Source organism: Crocuta crocuta, unplaced genomic scaffold (genome assembly GCF_008692635.1).
Source record: "Crocuta crocuta isolate KB4526 unplaced genomic scaffold, BGI_CrCroc_1.0 scaffold118, whole genome shotgun sequence".
In the NCBI taxonomy this organism is placed as follows: domain Eukaryota; kingdom Metazoa; phylum Chordata; class Mammalia; order Carnivora; family Hyaenidae; genus Crocuta; species Crocuta crocuta.
The window spans coordinates 9,112,505-9,131,529 of NW_027551558.1; the positions used below are offsets into that span (position 1 = coordinate 9,112,505).

General features: G+C 50.9%; 1 protein-coding gene across 4 annotated transcripts in view; it reads left to right on the forward strand.

Moving 5' to 3' along the window:
- The window catches only part of FAM178B (family with sequence similarity 178 member B), a 113,539-nt gene that overhangs the window by 68,363 nt on the left and 26,151 nt on the right, over window positions 1–19,025 (forward strand). For all 4 annotated transcript variants that reach the window (XM_077749237.1, XM_077749239.1, XM_077749238.1 and 1 more), the window contains exons 10-12: window positions 6,575–6,668; window positions 6,947–7,123; window positions 7,397–7,494. In XM_077749237.1, the coding sequence (XP_077605363.1) occupies window positions 6,575–6,668; window positions 6,947–7,123; window positions 7,397–7,494 (369 nt within the window). The remainder of the gene's footprint in view (window positions 1–6,574; window positions 6,669–6,946; window positions 7,124–7,396; window positions 7,495–19,025) is intronic.

Consider the following 19,025-nt stretch of genomic DNA (forward strand, 5'->3'; position numbering starts at 1 on the left):
AAAAAAAAAGCAAAATATTACCCCAAAAAAAGAGAGATCCATTCTTTTGAAAATTTATTCATGCCAGGAAGTATTAAAGTATTTCCTATTCTGGGGGGATGGGAGGGAAGAAAAAAAATCATAATGTCCTGTTCTATAAAGGTAAAACAACATAATAGGCCATTCATTGTATAAAACTATCCATTTCATTATTGTTTGTATCCTCTGCTCCATGAGCATTTATAAGTTAGAAAAGGGTGGGGTGCCTCAGTGGCTCAGTTAGTTAAGCTTTGGCTCAGATCATGATCTTACAGTTTGTGGGTTCAAGGCCTGCATCAGGCTCTATGCTGAGTGTGAAGCCTACTTGGGATTCTCTCTCTCTCTCTCTCTCTCTNCTCTCTGCCCCTCCCCCATCTGTGCACTTGTGCACATGCTCTCTGTCTCAAAAATAGATGAACATTTAGGAAAAAAGAGGAAAGATTTCCTCTGATTATTATATAAAATTATGTGCATTTGGTGGTGGAGGGGGGGAGTTTAAAAGAATTCCCAAACTCAAGCTCTAGCCCACATGGCGAAACAGAGTCTAAGAACAACCACCACACACAAGTACTCGAGGATGAGTATCACTCCACAAATAGCAAATGGTGAATGTTGGATAAGTGACTGTGCTCCCAGTCTGGGGGACAGAAGAGGCAGGCACAGATGAGTCTTGCTGCTTCGGCTGACATCTGTTCTTGCCCCTTGGTGACTCAGAGCCCTCAATGCCCCTCCTCTTCCAGGACATGTCCCAGTCTCTGGTCTGCCTCTAAGCCTCAGTTTTGGCCCATTATCTAATATCAACCCATGGCCAGCAAGGCACAATTTTACATGTGATTTCCACAATAGCCAGTTTTGTTCTGTGGGTGCCCCCTTTGTGTGCTGATCTGGGTTGGGGGGTGCTAATTTGCATAGGCATTGTCCCTGCCCCCTAGGAGCAGAGCCATACAATACATAAATGACTATTGTTGGGTGGATAGTGAGGAGGTCTGAGTTGTGAAAGTGTTATATGTTATAAACTTGTTCTACAGATTATATTACATTCAAACTCCTTGACAATTCTTTGAGAACATATAACAGGGTATTTAGAGCCCTGGACAGGCTGTTACACGGGAACTCACCCCCATCATCCTGGTGACAATCTTCTGGCCCCAGGAGGTGCAGGGACCTTTATGCTTGCTGTTGCAGGCGGGCGGGTGTTCCTACGCAGGGAAGGCCAAAGCTTCCTTAAGAACCTGTTCCACGACTGTGTTTAGTAATTGTCTGCCAAACCAAACCAGACCAAACCACACTCGCTCTGCTATAAATACCCCGCGCATGTGCCAGCCTGCCTCGCTCCTGCCCCTCCCCCTTCCCGTGGGGTTCCATGTCTGGTGTAATAAGCCATTTGCCTCTTCCCCAAGATAGAGCTTCAGGCACACTGCCTTCTAGAATGAGTCGGGGAAAGAATTACACTTAGAAAAACAAATGCAGGTTGGGGGAAGGTCCTGGGAGATGCTGAGAAGAGCTATTTCTAACTGTTGTGATGAGTACTTGGTGTCCACTTGGAAAGTGAGAGGTGCCACTGGGCATATAACCACCCAATTTACTCTGCACTCTGCAAAGAGCCACCTTCTCCCCTCCTCCTGAGTTTGACAGCTTCCTGTCCCTTAGGCTTCAGGACAAATCCATCCTCTTTGGAGGCCACAGGGGGCAGATGGGTATTAGAACTATGGCTGTTTAAATCTGCCACCTCAAATCTTTGGGAACACAAACCCTAGCATGCATTATAAGGCAGTTGGCCCTGGATAAAGAGGAAGGCTAAGCCGTGTTGTCCCAGAGTGATCCCAGAACTGCATGGTCACATTCCCAGATGTGCCATTTGGACAGCCTACCTCTTTCCTTGGGCCTCACACTGTTGGTACCGTCACCCCACAGAGGAGTCAGAACTGGCCCAGAGGATCCAGCCAATGGCTTCAGGGGTGATTTCCCTATTGTGACCCTATAAGAACAGGCTGGGACTGCCTGCCAGCCACTCAGGCTAAGGAGGATTTTCTGCCTGAACACAGCCTCCTTTTGAAAAACAAACAGGGGCACCTGGCTGTCTCAGTTGGTTGAGTGGCCGACATCGGCTCAGGTCAGGATCTTGCTGTTTGTGAGTTCAAGCCCCCCGTGGGTTTCTGGGCTGATAGCTCAGAATCTGGAGCCTGCTTTGGATTCTGTGTCTCCCTCTCTCTCTGCCCCTCCTCCCCACCTGTCCCCCGCCCCCATTCCTCCACTCACACTCTGTCTCTGTCTCTCAAAAATAAATAAATGTTAAAAAAAGAAGAGAAAAAGAAAAGCAAACAGACACATCCTGGAGACCCCTTGGTGATGTACCTGAGATGTGGGGTAGCAGAGATGCTCGGGTGGGTTAGCTGAGTTGCTGGTTGGCTGCTGCAGTTGGGGAGGCTCTGGGAGTTGGAAGATAGCTTTTCTAGACTATTCAGGAAGCACTATGAAGGTTCTGGCATCTCCTCCATGAAGGGTATGTCACCCTTCACGGACACATGGGCCACAAGAAGCACATCAGGGCAGGCTGCCTTCTCCCCACCGTCCTCCTTGCCCTGTTCCTGACCAAGTTCAGGCCCATCCCATGCCAGGTGGCTCTATATCTCACACTGCTCTGTTGACTTCCTCCCCAGCAGAACAGATGCTCTGGGCCTCCTCCGGGGCACCCACGGAGCCCTCATAGTGGTGAAGGCTGGGGATGAGGGGTTAGGATGCTTCTGCTCATGGCCCCACAACTGGACTGCCCTTTTAATTTCAGTGAGGAAGACCGGTCTTTCACCATTTGTTCCTCATCTCAGATTTCCTTGAAACCCATCACCATCTCCTCGAATGCTTCAAGATTTCCTCATAGAAAGATGTAGTCCTTCTGCTATTGGACCATGTAATCATCCCTCTGCCTGGTGACAAGGCTGGGGAGGGAGGAATCAGGAGGATCTGTGGGGGCAAAAGGGCAGAAGAGGGACCAGAGCATGAACACTGACCAGGAAGCAGAAGGAAGGGCTTGAGGGGGCTGGTGCCACCCGGCTACACAGACACGCTTTGTTGGGTGCCCCAGTCTCACCTGAGAAAGCAGGGAAGGTCCTTGGTAGCGATGGCTGGTCTTCCAAGGCTGCTCCCAGGTTACAAAGTCCAGCCGAAAGTCCCAGTCAGATACACAGGACTGGCTGCCAAACTACCATAGCCTGGTACTGGAAAACTTATCCACTTAGTTCTCTGAAAGGGCAGCTTGGTCAGAGACCAAATGGGTAACTAACTGATGGTTAATCCATTGAAAGAGCTTCCTGTCCAGTGTGCAGGAGGCTGATCACTGGCCATCTTGAGACCGTGTAATTCAACCCAGGTAAAATGTCCTTCTCTCTCCCTTTCCATTAGGTCAGCCTCAAATCCCCTTTACTGCACTGACCTCGGCCCATAGAGCCTGGACAGAAGGTCCAGTTTGGTTTAGTAGTACAGGCCTAGAGGAGAGCACCCTGCTCACAGCCTGCATGGTGGAGCCCTGACCACTGGGCCCTTTCAGGAAGGCCCTCAATTACAGTGGTGGCCATGCCCCTACGGCTCCCTTACCATTCTCCTGCTGAGAATGTCAGAGTATGTAAGACGTGCCCCTCTTATGATCACTCAGAGTGTAGAATGGTGTCGTCATGACCAAGGCTCCAGCTCAGCTGCTAGGTGCTGGCCACAGGCTGAACTCTAACCCTACCAGCTAGGGGTCAGGGCTGAGGGGAGGGGCAAGATGGATGAAGAGATTTGTTCATGGAGTCCAGTGGTGGGACCATCCTGTTGCTCTTCACCTGCTGAGTCCAGGAGGGGAGTGAGCTTGCCAGGCTGTGAACGAATGCCTGTGTTCTGTGGCTGCCTCCTGGGAGCCTGGGGATGGAGGCCTGGGAATCAGCCAGCGCTGCACCCCAGAATAGTAGTCAAAGATGCAGACGTTTCAGGCAAGTGGTTCATCAGAACCTCAGAAAGGCAGGGAACAGGGACCCCTATTCTGTTGCCTGCTATTCCCAAGGAGAAGAGGCACACAAAATGCTGGAGCACACACTGGGAGGCTGTCCACCGCCCTCTCCACTTGGGAAGACTGGCATTGCTTTCCAAGGAGGAGAGGGTTCTTGTCACAACCACACTTCCCTCCCCAGCTCACGTTTTCCACACTCCTCCTCCCTCTGGCGGCACCAGACTGTCTTAAAGCCTGTTCCTCTTCATCAGAGTCATGGTCAATTCTGTGCCTGCCTCCAGCCTTTGGGAAGTCTGAAAGCATTCTCACTCATGCTTCCATACCCCATTCATGCTCACGGGCTGGTGCAAACCAGAGTGCCTCTCATATACTGACACAGGCCCAGCAGGTGCCCAGATGTGCAAACGCCAGCCTCACCTATTCTCTGCCCCTAATAAATGCTAAAATCTTGGAAAATGGCCAAGCCCAATCCTAGTCCTCCACCCCCTTGACTTTGGTTTGTTGGCATCAGTTTCCCAGGCACCCAGATGGATTTCTCCTTCTTCAACTTGGAGAAGCAGCACAAGTGCCAAGTAAAAGAAGAGCAGAGACTTTTCACTGGAGCGTGCAGGAATGCAGCACTTCCTTCATCGGTGGTCAGGTGGCTACATTAGAGGCTGTTACTGCCAAAAGCATTGTTGTTATTAGTATCTTCATTTGTGGAGAGCCTGCTGTTATCAGGAACTCCAACCAGTTAAGAGGGGAGAAGTGGATGGGACAGCACAGGGAGCCTGGTCATACACTCACCTCAACAGTATGCAGCAATTGACAGTATACATTTGACCAGAGAGAGTGAATCAGTTAGTGAGGCTGATCCTGCTCGATTCTTATCCAGTGAGCATGTGCCTGGGAAGTTTGTGCAAAGGTGGTACTACTTTGCTGTCTACTGATATCTCTCTCACTGTAAGGACCTTGCCACCCTGAGTATGACTCTAGTCTTTAAAGAGGTTTGGTTTTTGTGTTTTTTGTTTTTGTTTTGTTTTTGTTTTTGCTTTGTTCTTTGGGCGGTATGACCCTAAGTTCTAACTTCATCTCCCCTCAACCAGATTTGTTTTCGCACTAGGGGAAAACTGGCCATGCTAGGCTTATGGGTAGGCAGGCTGTTAGTGTGACATCTTTGGAGGGGTTCTCAATGGTAATTTTTACTCTTTTACCATATTACTTGCTGACTTTGGAAACTAGCCCCTTATGTAAGCTACAATGTAGTGTACTTTTCAGTACACACAAAATGTCACCATACCTGTACGGACAAAGAACTTTTTTGAGGAAGACTCTTTTAGGGCAATGGAGTATGATTTCCTGGTCTCCAAGTCCCAGAAAACTAAAGCTGGAGGTTTGGCTATCTGAGAAGTAAGGGAGATAATTCATTTTCAGAAATACCAAATTAAAGCTGTGCTGTCTACTTAACAGGTTTATAACCTATCAGAAATATGTTCAAAACCCCCACCCCCACAATGGATCCCCAACCCTTAGACATTTTACTTTCTGGCTCTTTCGCTCTCCATTTAGAGGGCTTATTTTCACAGACTTTGCAATGAGCATGCACCAAAGAACAAAGGGAGCGGGACTGAAAGTCCCTGCTTCATCTCAGGGAATGTATATTTATTCCAGTCGGACTATTTTTTGCCTTACATGAGCATAGGTGACATCTGGGTAAGGCTGTAACCTCTGTAGTACTCAGCCAATGAGGAACCAGGGGAGGGACTTCCATGCTAGGAGATAAATTGTCTGCTGTAACTGCCTTGAGTGTGCCTGTCTGTCAAACACCCGCTCTTGCAAGAATGTTGATTCAAACTTTGCTTCACTGTGCTCTGAGTCTCCACATCCCTCCTTTGACAGGGTCAGTGGGCTTATTTCTCACAGCTGGAATGGCAGCAGTTGGGAGCCAGCCCCCGGTGATCCCTACTTTCTGATGTTCCTACCCTTGTGTGGCTTACTCCCACACTGAGTCTGGATGGCTTGCATGGACCATAGGCATCAGCAGAAGTGATGGGAATGTCACTTTCAAGACTAGCTTATAAAGGCTGCGCTTCTGTCTCTGGCATTCCCCCCTCTCTCAGGTCACTCACTTAGGGGGCAGCCAGGTGCCGAGTTGAGGAGCCCTTTGGAGAGCCCCATGTGGCAAAGAACTGGGTGCGGGCCTGCTGGTGGGCACACCAGTGAACTTGGAGTGAGCTTGCAAGCAGCTCCTTCAGCCCACTCCAGCCTGACATGATGGCAGCCCCACCTCCAATACTTAGGGGGTATTCCCAAGAAACCCAGAGCCAGAACCACCCGGCCAAGCTGCTCTTGGATTCAGGACTCCCAGAAACTGTGTAATGTAATAAATATTTGTTGTTTTTGAGCCTCTGTATTCTGAGGTAATTTGTTATGTAGCAGTAGATGACTGACACACACAGCATCAGTGTCCCAGGCTGAATGCATCATCCACGGGCTCTCTGTTCTTGAGCAACGACAGACCCCCCTCTCTGCCTCCATTTTCCCCTTGCGGCCACCTCCTCCCATTTCCTTCACTTTGTTTTTGTCTTACCTTAGAGTGCTTAAAAACAGCAGGAGCCTGAGCTGGAGTGAGCAGCAGGATGCCCCCCCAGAGACTGCCTTGGATGTGAGCCTGAGCTTCATCTATAAGGTGAGTTACACCCGTTTCTGCTAGCCTTCCAGACCTACTCAGTAGTTGCCCTGCAGGCACCATGCCAGCCACCAGGACTAATGCTGTGGAAGGCTCACAGCCCCCACACCTGGGCCTGCCACCTCAGTACCCCGTGGGGGGTTTGACTTTGGGCTTTGCTGCTTGTTTTCCTCTGTTCCCGCCTGGCACGGCCAAGAGGTTCATGGTGCCCTCCCCTCCTGCCCAGCCCTGTCTCCCAGGGACGCCATCCCTGGACTACCATTCTCTCTCTTCTCCAGTTCCTGACGCTGTGTGCCCTAGCCCAGCCAGGGGCCTACACCGATGGGGACCTCCTGGGCCTGATTGAGCTGCTGTGCCGAGTTGGCCTGGATGTGGGGCTTCGCCTGCTGCCCAAGACTGATCTTCAGCAGCTTTTGCTCCTGCTCCTTGAGAACATCCACGAGTGGCCACGCAAGGTACCAGGAGCCAAAGCCGAAGCCCTAGTCTCTTCTCTAAGGTCCTGAGCCTCCTCACGTAGCCTTGTTACTAGGGATTGAAGTGCCCCTGAGTATACTCCGTGGGGATAGCAGGCTTGGAGGCCACTAGGCTGCCAGGGAACACTGCCTCCAGTCCCCGGCTTCCTTGACCCACATCTTGTTCTCTGGCTGGCCTGCTGTGTGGGCTGGTCAAGAAGTCAGGGTGGAAGGTGGGCCCTCTCACAGCCCACCTAATGCCTGCTCTCCCCACAGCTCCAGAAGCTGTGCTGCACCCTGAGCAAGGTGTCTGATCACCACCACAACTTGCTGGCTCTCGTGCACTTCTTCCTGGACGTGACCTCCAGGAGCAGGTGGGTGCTCCTCCACCTCAGCCTCCTCCCTCTGACGCTCCTCCCTTCCCCTGGGACTGGCTCGGTTATAGGGATCCAGAATCCTCCCCATCAGTCCCAACAAACCTCCCCCTCCTGCCCCATCTCTAAAACCCAGGAGGAAAAACTAAAAATACAACTCACTAATGAGTTCATTACGGAAGGGAAAAAAGCCTAATTTTCTTAACATGATCTTATTAGCAAAACAATTGCGTTATACAATTAGCTTCCAACTGCAGTGCCCCGCCTGCTGCTCCCAGTTCTTAGTAGAGGGTTCCTTCTAGTCACTCAGACCTCCACTGCTGCAGGAAGTCCCCTAATTACCCCTCCCCCACACTTTTCCCAAACTCTCAGTTCATCATTCTGCTTTATTTTCTGCACAGCATGGCCTTCTGCCAGAAATTCTCCCACTGTTTGTTCCTTGTTTATGGTGACTCTCCCCCATGTTACTTCCAGGAGAGCAGGTCCCTTAGTGGAGTCACTGCCGTGTCACCCAGCATCTATAACTGCGCCTGACAAGACTACAGCACTCTGTAAATTCTTTTTTCAAGTAAATGAATGAGGTGAACAAACTCAGCGCTTGCGGCAATGAGGCCCAGTCTCTGGACCTGGCCCCAGTCTCTCCTCTCCTTTCCTCCCCCACTGTAGGCTACAGCCACAGGGGATTCCTTGCCCTTCCCTGAGCAGACCGTTCCTCCTCTCCTCTCCTCTCCCCTAAATTGATGGCTACCCTTCCAGCCACGCCTGTCCTAGGACCCTTCAGGAAGACCTCCAGCCTTCACAGGCACCTCTGTAGTAACTGTCCACTGGGGCCATTCCCCTGCACCTCCCTCCCCAGGAGCAGCTTCGGGAAGCAGGTTTGGCATTTTATCCAGACCCGCATCCCCAGGGCCCATCTGAATGCCCTCTTCCTGAGCTCAGATTCAATCCTGAGAGTTTGATCTCTTGTCTGTGAATCTGGTTGAAAGAGAGGAGGCCTCTCCACAGTCCTGAAAGGGAAGTTGTTGCTCTGTATTTGAAAGAACTGGGTTTCTAGAAGCTCTCTCTGAGGCCTGTAGGTGGGAACACTAGAGCTGTGCCTCAGTGGGTGCCATCTACATTAAGCGCAGACATGTGGGACTTCTTCCCAGATGATCTCAAAAGGCTGACCTCTGCCTCAAGCCTCTCTGCTCAACCCCAAACAGCTAGCACACTGCATTGCACACGTCAGAAATTGTAGTTCTGGAAGTCTCTCTCATCCCCAGCTCATTACCCCTGTTCATCCCTAAATCCTGTCCATTCTGCCCTCCAAATCCCAAACCCTTGTTTGTGGTTGCCTGTCCACGTCAGCTCCATGAGAACAGGTATGTGTCTGGGTCACAGCCACCTCCATCCCACCTGCTCCTGCTTTCATATCACATCTCTCACCCGGATGGTGGTTGTGGCGTTGTCTCTGCTCTCCTCTCAAAGTCTGTCCTCTCTGTGGATACATGGGATTATCGTGTCTCTGCCTCACGTAGCTCCCCTGTTTGCACAGTGGAGTCCAAATGCCTGCACGACCCCATGTTGTCCAGCCCCAGTTTCCTGTTTGCACCAGCAGACCACATTATTCGTACTTGTTTTTCTCACTTTCATGTATATGTATACATGCATGTGTGTGTTTACATACATATATACATGTGTGTATGATGGGCCTCATTCTTGTTCATAGCCATGTAGTGTTGCATGGTATGCACACAACCAGTCCTCCATTCTGGATATGTATTCCGGAGTACAAGCTTTGCACATCTATGCAAATATTTCTATACGATAAATTCTTTGAGGTGAAATCGCAGTCCTAAAGTATACACATTTAAAATTTGGCCTCCAAAAAAAGCTGTATCAATTGAGAATATCACCAATGGACATAAAAATGCATGTTTCTCCACTGCGTATTCTCAGTTTTGCCCGTAAGTTTTAGTCACTCTGGTAAGTGAAAAATGTCATCCTCTGATTCTAATTTTTATTTCTCTGATGCCAGTGGTCTTTTGTGTGTCTTTTATTGTAAGTTATATCTTGATGCTTCTTGCCCATTTTTCTATGGGGCAATCATTCTTATTAACAGTGATAATTGCTTGTTATATATGCTTCAGAACTATGTTTTCTCCTAAGGCTGTACATTGTCCTTTTTAAACCTTTGTGCATGATATCTTTTGGTGAACTAAAGTGTAGAGTTTTTAAAATTTTACTTTAGAATACATTTAGATTTATAGAAAAGTTACGTGGATGATATAGAGGGTTGATTCTAATTGAATCTTTCTATCTTGAAAAGAAAGGCCCTCCCCACCCCAGGATCACAAAAATATTATGTTCTATTTCTCCCAATACTTATGTTAACTTTGTTACTATTGGTTCTTAATCCCATCTGGAATCTGTTTTTATGGAGGTATGAGACAGGGATCTAACTTGAAATTTTCCACCCATGAGGACTTAATGAGGCCAACACCAACCTTTCTTTTTGGTTTCGTTATCTACCTTTCCCAGCAGACTGGAGACTACCTTCATCATCTCCTGAATTTCTGATGTTCTTTATCTCTTAGTCGAGTCAAACAGACTTCAGGAATCGGTGTCTTTTACAGGGTGCTGTAGCTCCAGGGCCCTTGCTCAGTGTTCCTTAAATGCCAGGAGTGAATATAATGGAACAGCCTCGCCTCCCTTTCAAACAGACACATCAACTAAGGTGATAATTCCTGAAGAGGGTTCATCAGCAGGATGGATGTCATCTATTTATTTATTTAGAAATTTAAATGTTTTTTTTTTATTTATTTCTAAGAGAGAGAGAGACAGCGTAAGCAGGGGAGGGTCAGAGAGAGAGGGAGTCACAGACTGAAACAGGCTCCAGGCTCTGAGCTGGCAGTCAGCACAGAGCCCGACGCGGGGCTCGAACCCACGAACCGCGAGATCATGACCTAAGCGAAAGTCGGACGCTTAACCGACTAAGCCACCCAGGCGCCCCTATTTATTTAGAAATTTTATCTTACTTTCCTAAATAGGTAAAGCATTCACACAGAACAAAATTCAAAAGGCACCATGGAGCACATATTAAAACTGTGTCCCTACCAGTCACGTAGCCTGCCTCTATTTCTCATGTGTTTCTGTGCATGTTCTCTCTGCCCTTCTTTTCACTTCAAGGTATGTTTTGGCAGTCATTCCAAATTGGATCAGAAAGAACTTCTAATTCTTCTTTACAGCCACACGATATTCACCGTGGTCTTTAGTTAGCTCCCCCCCGCCTCCGCCCCCTGCTCCCTGTGGGGCGGTGTTGCTGGAGCTTGCTGGCAGCCTTGTTCTGCCCTCACTGGTGGCTGCCTCACTGGGCTCGGTGCCCAGACTGACCCCAGGAAGGAAGGCGTACTGTTGTGCGTTCTGTCACATTCTTAGTCTACTGACTGGTTAAGCACAAAGTGAGCACTTCCACCAACATTTGTGTGATGCACATCCCTACCCTAGCCCCTGCTCCCGTCTTGTTGACCAAGACTTGAGGAGGCACTGTAAATTTAAGGCAGAGTTGAGCTCAGCCATGAAAAATGAAAGTAAATACTAAAGCCAACCATCTGAAATGGGGCCAATGGCAAGGCTTTCCTTTGGAGGAGAGTCCCTTTTGGGTCTGTGGCCCTTCTAGGGTAGCTCCAGGGGGCTGTCGGGAGGGGCTTTGCCCTTCCAGCTCCTGTGCAGGGTCTCCAGTACATGTTCTAAGCAAACTTCTGCAGGCACTCCCAGAAGCCCTTTTAGGGGGAGGACAGAGGCCAAGGGCTGCATTCTCTCCACTGAGAGCTGATGTTCACAGGCTCTGGGACCCGCCTCCTTCACCACCCGCAAATGTTTATTAGTTATCCTGTGTATGCTGCTTCATGGTGGCCTCCAAAATGGAGAGGAAGACGAAACCAGCTTGAGCAGGCTGCTGGATCAGCCGGGTTCTGACCAGCAAGGAGCAGCTGGTTGCTAAATGCAGGAGCCAAGGGGGAAAGCGGCCTTCAGAGCCTTCAAGTCTTTGCACAGTGGGGATAAGAGCCATGGCACATGCAGGCACACCATAGTGTTCCTCAAGCCCTCCTTGTTTTCCTTCATGTTCTGTGCTGCTCGCTCCCCTCAGGCCAAGGGCTACACTATAGTAGGGTGTCATGTCCCCCCACCCACCCTCACACTGCTCCCAGCCCCCAACACTCCCACCCCCAGCTCAGTGCAGACCCTAGACCACTTCCTTCTCTCCCAGCCCATCTGCCTCTGCTGCCTTCATGTCCTGGGCTCTGTGTTCCATCATAACTCCCTTCCTGTGTGCCGCCTCATGCGTCCTGTCCCTGCATCGGTCCCTGGCCCCTCTTGGCCGACCAGGGCCCACTCTGAATTGCTGGCCCGCCTCCATGGAGCCCTCAGCAGATTCCAGACCTCACCACTTCCTGCTGCTGAAGCTTCTTTACACCAGCAAACAGCACTGTCCCTTCTTTCTCCACTGACTTCACCACTCACACGCCTAGTGGACCCACAACTCACCTCCCTCCTTTCCTCCCCACCCCACCTCCCATACTCAGGACCCCAACAGTCCTGTCCCTTCCAGACTTCTTTACTCATCCCTTCTTAATCCTATGCCTTTCACTTTTTATTCTCAACTGGCTGTTCCTTAACACATACATGCAGTCAGTCATGCGTCTCCTCCCTTAGAACAGCAGTTGTGCCTCCACCGCCTCCTCCACCTCCTGCTGCACCACCAAGCTCCTCTTTCCCTGTTTTCCCTTACTCCATCCACCCAAAACAGGCCTTCTGAACCCTGCCCACGGTGGATCCTTCAGAGCTCAAGAATATCATAGGAAGTTCTCACCTGAGAAAAGAGAGACATTCAGGCTCTGGGGGTGTGTAAGGCCAGAATATTCTAGAAGGAGGCAGCCAAGGTCCAAAAACCCTCAACATTTCAGAAGGTCTCAAAATCTGGAGGCATAAGAAGCAGGATGAAGGTCATGTCTAGGGGTCAAGGGGCCATGCTGGAGCTGAGAGGGCAGCAAAGGAAAAGTGGGTCACAACGAAGCCAGGAGTGTGAGGGGTTGTGGCTGAAGAGGACCTGGCTGACTCTTATGAGTGGGTGTGCACGTAGGGGGTGTTAAGGGTGTCCCAAAGACCCAGGAGTAGGAGAAATGCACTTCATCTGGCACTGTGGCCAAGTTGCTTTGTCACCATTGACCTAACGGCCCTTCCTCAGGAACAAGCTTAACATTTTCTTCCTTTACTTGGTAGTATCATTCTCCTGATTCCCCTCCCCCTCTTTGCCCCATCCTTGTCACTTGCCATCATCCATTGCCTTCCTCCGCTGCTCCTCAAGCCTCCAGTTTGCCTGGAGATTCTGCCCCGGTCTCTCTCCTGTGGTCACTTTGCACAGTCTCAGGGAGCTTTCTGGACTGGGTGCTGTGGTGCTCTGTCCATACAGCCCCACTTCAGGGCTCCGGCTCCCCCTCCCCAGGTGCTGAATGTCACCCTGCCAGCCCACCTCAGGAATTGCCTCTGCTGAAGGCGGTTACCTTATCTGGGACTGGGTGACTTCCTTGGGAGCAGCCCAGCACTGGGGGCACAGAGGCCTCTCCCTCTGCCTCAACCCAGGATGTGTCTGAAGGCCCTTGGCAGCTCCAGGGTCCTTGTGGGGTCAGCTGAGGGTTCTGCTGTGACTGCATTGCAACCTGGATTTCCCTTTGGCCCAAATCTGCTTCCTTCATCCTTAAAGGAGGTCATCTCAAGAGCACCCATCTCTCCCTCACCCGCCCCCCGCCATAAATTCCCTGCATGCTCACCTCCACTCAGAGTCCACCTCCTGGGGAACTTGACCTGATACCACATCTTATCCACGTCCAGAGCTACAACTCCAGCTACGTGCCAGGGGCTCCCAAGTCAATCCCGCTGGCTAGAATTTTCTGCTAAGCACCATACCTGTGTGGGCAAGTATTTCAGGTTCCATGTGTGCAAAACAGAAGTCACCAGCTTCTGAGGAGATCCACCTTCTCCTGTCTTCCTTGGCTCCATGTTGGCATTAGCAGCTGCCCGCTGCCTGAAGCCCAGGGGCACCTCCTATCCCCTCCAGCTCTTCCTCCCTAGCAAAAACCACCTCTCCTGCCACCCTCACACAGTTGTGGCTTTTGCCACAGCGCCCCTGAATTGTTGCCTCCTTCCAGGCTGTCTCCCATCTGACCCATACCCCCACTGTCTAGCCGTGTGACCTCACTTCAGATACACAGCAGGCCGCATCATGCCTTTGCTTCGTTAAAATCCCTCAGGCTTCCATCCTCGGGATGAAATTCAAATGGTGGCGTACTAGGGCCTTAATGCCTTCTCTTCCAGTCCTACCTTAACACCCCTCACACATCCCCGGCAGGCTCCTAAGCTCCAGCCTCCCAAACTCACAATTTGTCCCTGAGCCATTCTTTTTTTTCTTCTTTTTTAATATTTATTTTTTGGGAGAGTGCAAGTGGGAGAGGGGCAGAGAGAGGGGGACAGAGGATCTGACAGGCTGACAGCACAGAGCCCAATGGGCTCAAACTAAGAACCGCGAGACTATGAACTGAGCTGAAGTCGGACACTTGACCAACTGAGCCACCCAGGCACCCTACTGTCTCCAAGCTTTTCAGCATCTTTCCATCTTCCCAGAGAAGCCTTTTCCCTTATCCCTCTCCTCCTCCTCTTTGCGTGGTTAACAGTTCTTCGACCTCAAGACTAGGCTCAGATGGAGACATCTCTCCCAAGAAACCTCCCAACATGGGGCCCTGGTTGTTGGCACCCTTGGCTGACTCCTTGGGCTGGGAGCGGCTTGGGGGGGAGGGCGTCTTGAGGCCCACTTTGCTCTCTGGGCCCTTGGAGCCTGGAACGGAGCAGGGACCCGTGTGCATGTGCTCATAATCCTGGAACGCTTGCTTTTGGAAGGCAGAGCTCAAAAGGTGTAGAGTTGGTTTTTTAGTAGCCAGTTTGCAAACAGAAAGATGGCCCGGGCGGGCTAGAAGAGGGTGTGGTAACACTTTGAATGTGGATTGCAAATGAACCCCGTGAGGAAAGAAGTGCGAAGTATCCAGAGACTGCATCCCAGCTTTTGAAAGATATGGAAGATGGAAAGTGGGACACCAGAACAAGGCACATAGGCAAACCGCATGGACCATGATGGCACCAGTGGAGAAAACTGAGGCCCATAGAAGAGACTTCTGCGAAGTTGTTTTTAAATAAAGGAGTGCTGTTTCGGGCTGTCAGAGACATGTCGACATTGATGAAGAGAGGACAGCACTACCTAATTCCTAGTTTGCTTCTTCGCTCTTGTCGAGGAACATCATTTTTCATCTGGACTCCACTGCTGCTAGAAGGGAATTGAAGCCTCAGACAGCACGGGAAGAGACTGTGTGGAAGCCTCCAGCCGTGCGGAATGGGTTTAAGTCTCCTGTGGTGGGTACAAGCATGTCCGTCCAATGTCAGTCCCGGGGGAGGAGCACATGGGGTGCCCTAAGTCCACGGAGACCTCTGGAGGTGGGGAGGGAGGGCAGGAGGAGCTCTCTTCATCAGCACAGTGCACGCGGCAGGCTTGAGGCGCCCCCCACACCATTCCCCAGGGATAGTTTGTGAGCACATACACAGAAAAGGAAGCTCTGCTTTCTAGGATTCCTAAGAATAAATCCTACCAGACTAGCCTCATTTTATGTTTTGAGAGGCCAACCAGAATAGTACTCTGGAGAGGACTGTCTGGGCTTTTGTAGGGCGCTTGGTAGAGACTGCCATTGTATCCTGAGGACGACATGAGAAATGCTGGGCTCGTCATCACAGGCGTTGCTGGCCATCAGAGCCTGGAGGCAGGTCCTCGGGGGCACCCAGAGGCTTTTCTTCACCGACAGGTCGGTAGGGCAGACCCAGTATCTTGGATGAAGCCATGAACAGAACAATGGTCAGACTCACACATGACATGAATACAACTGACAGTGAATGGAAGATTGTAGAAGATCTCAACAAACCACAATGACAGTCTGAGAGGAAAAGAGAGACCTAGCTGCACAATTAACAACAGGATCTGGGAAATGGGATTTGACAGCAAGACATGTGAGAAAGACTGTGGGCTCAATCTGTGATCTGGGTAACATCGCAGGGCAGCCAGGAAAATGAGCGTTAGGGCCAGCTCTGAGCACCTCCCAGACTGCAATGTTGACAACCCCCAGGGTCTTTGGAGCCTGCAGTGGCAAAAAGATTTCTCAAAAGAGAGAAAAGTGTCATGTGGCTCTGAGCACCTCCCAGACTGCAATGTTGACAACCCCCAGGGTCTTTGGAGCCTGCAGTGGCAAAAAGATTTCTCAAAAGAGAGAAAAGTGTCATGTGGCTGTTGCACCTGGAGAAGAGGTAACTATGGGAAATATGGCCACTTCCCTCAGGTATGTTGAGGGCCTAAGTAAATGGACAAATATGTGCACATTAGATGGAGTGACTTTGTTTTTAATTTTTTTAATGTTTATTTTTTTTTTNGTCAGCACAGAGCCTGACACAGGGCCGGAAACCATGAACCGTGAGATCATGACCCGAGCGGAAGTCGGACGCTTAACCTATTGAGCCACCCAGGTGCCCCTTAGTTAAGCTCTGTGCCCAGCGAGGGGCTTGAACTCACGACCCTAAGATCAAGAGTTGCATGCTCTACCAACTGAGCCAGCCAGGCGCCTGCTAGATAGGGTGACTTTTAAGATGTTTTCTAAGCCTAAGGTTCTATGGATTTCATCAGAATACCAAAAAGAAAGAGGGAAGGAAGGCGGTAAGGAGGATGGAAGCTGGGTCATAACCGTCCATAGGAACTTTACTTACTAAATAATAGTAACTTTTTTATTTAGTTGTACATGCAAGAAAGGACACATCAGAGGTAGATAACTCCGTGCACTTTGCAAAGGGGACCATATGTGTAACTATGACTATATCATAGGACCGTAGATAGAATGTCACCCGTTCCCCAGAAGCCCTCTTGAGCCCCTCCCAGGCATTCCCTCTACAGAGAAAACCACTTCCTCGACTTCTATCTCATAGATTAGTTTAGCGTGGTTTTGAACATGTATATAAATGGGACTATACAGAGCACTCTCTCATGTCTGGCTTCCTCTGCATAGTGTCAACACTGTGGGATTCATCCACGTACAAGTGAGCTGTTGTAGATGGATCCTTCATGTTGCCACGTGGAGGTTTGCCGTGAAGATCTATGGCTGTCTGCATCCTGCCATCTCTTCCTGTCTGCACTGCGCAGGCCCACACTCACGAGTGCCCAAACCTGTGTGTGGATGACTGGGCAGACTACCAAGGAGGTCGCCCTAACCTCTAAGCCCAGGGTTTGGTCCTTCTTGCCTGGGTAGCACATGCTAACACGCAAGGTAGACTCCAAGTAAAGAGGGGGTGGGTGGCATAGGAGGTGGCTGTGCTGCATGGGAGATGGCGTGGACAGTCCCCGAGAGGCAAGCCAGGCAGATGCCCTGAGGCAGGGTGTTGGGCAGCATTTCCACAGCGGAACAGGCCACTGTTGTTGCTTCCTGAGCTGCCCTAGAGACGTGGAAAAGGCAGCTCACGCCTTTGGCCAGATGCCTGATGGCCTTTTAGGGTAGTTCAGCCTTGGCAGGGCCTGGTTCTCCTCCACGGAAGCAAAGATGAGGGGCCCCAGAGGGAGCTGCATTGACCCGTGTGGTTGTCCCAACGTCATAGTGGCCCATGCTGGTTAGTGCCCACACTGGTTGGTGCCTGGCGCCTGGCTGGGCTGCCCCTTGCAGGAGCTAGAGGGAAGGCTGGACGCTGGGAGGCAGAACGCCTGCTTTCTACTTCCTGGCTCTGCTGTGGATTTGGGAAAGTCATTTCCAGATTTCCCAGTGCCTTAGACTCCTCTGAGTGCTAATCCAGTGTCCTGATCTTACAGAGGCCCGTGGGGGGCAGGGGCGGGGAGGAGCAGGGCTGAGGCAGAGGCCTGGCCTGGTGTGAGCATAGGGCTGGAGCTTGTTTCCTTATATGACAGTGGCTGGGATGGCTCCAGTGGCTTCTGCATCCTCCTTTGTCCGCCTGGTTTGAGTTCCGGGGAGGCCTTGCCGGGTGGGGTAGGGCAGCTGCTTAGGAGAGGAAGAGCCCCTGGCCACCCTCAGCTGAGCCCACGGCTCCTTCGCTTGCCCCCTGCACAGTTTGGGTGTTATTTGGGGTGAGTCTTCACGTTTTCTCCTCTGTAGGGTATGTTCTCAGTCTAAAATTAAAAAGTGGCCTCCTCGCCTATCCTTGTGTCCCAGTGGGAAGTGAGACCGTGTTTAAAAGGCAGTACACGGGAGGGACAGCGAGGGGGAGCGTACCACCGTCAGATGTGGGTTCTTTTTCTGGTGCTTTTCTTCTTTTCTGGACAACAGCCCTGTCCTGACCCACCCAGCCGCCTCTTTCCTTCTGGAACCACCCCGGCTCAGCTTCTCGGGCCAGCAGGCACCCCCACCCTCAGGTTGGCCCCTCCCTGCCCTCTGCAGGGTAAAGGAGCTCCCACACAGGCCTGGGTTTTGGATTAATGAAGCCCAGATGCAGGACTTCTGACTCTGGCTACAAGTTAGCTTTGGAGTAGCAGCACAGAGGGGCCATTTACCTCCCACTGTGTTCCAGGCCCAGCTGCTGCTGGGGCTGCCTGCGAACAGCTGGAGAGCAGGTCCTGACTGCCAATGAGGTGGAAGCCATGCAGGGTGTGTGGTGTGGCCAGGGCTCCAGGAGGTAATGGAGGGTGAGGCTCCGGGTGAGGGGTGGGGACCTGGCTGCACTCACAGGATGAGGAGGGCTCCCGTTTTCTATCCCAAGGAGCAGTCTAGATGAGGCCGCCGCTCCACAGGTCTCTGGTCAGGTTGGAACGCTGAGGGGCTCTGCAGAAAGGGGTCAAGACTAAAGGGAGAGAGGGTCAGGGAGGGCCCCATGGGTTAATGTCAAGTCTTCCAAACGAGAATGGGCCAGGGAGGGGCACCTGTGTCTCAGTCAGTAAGGTGTCCACCTTTGGCTCAGGTCACGATCTTGAAGTTCCTGAGTTCGAGCCCTGCATCGGGCTCTGTGCTGACAGCATGGAGCTTGCTTGGGATTCTCTTTCTCTCTGTTCCTTCCCCACTCTCTCAAAATATGCACTTAAAAAAAAAAAATGGACGGGGGATGGCTGGCCCCTCCCTGGGTTGCCAGATAAAATATAAATATTGCACGGGAGAAACTTAGGGTAAGCACATTACTCTGTTTATCTATAAGAAGTTCAAATCTAACTGGGCATCCTGTATTTTACTGGCTAAATCTGGCAATCCTGTCTTTCCCTGCTGCAGCTGAACTTCTTTAAGTAATAGTTTTATTGAACTGCAACATACAAACAAACAGAACACAGACCATCAGTGTGTGGCTCAGTGAATGCCCACAAACCAAACACATGTGAAACCAGCCCTCAGGTCAAAAAATGAAATGAGCAGAACCTGCCCGCCCCCCAAGCACCACCACTATCCCTGGCTTCCAACAGCTGCTATTTGCCCACTTTTATA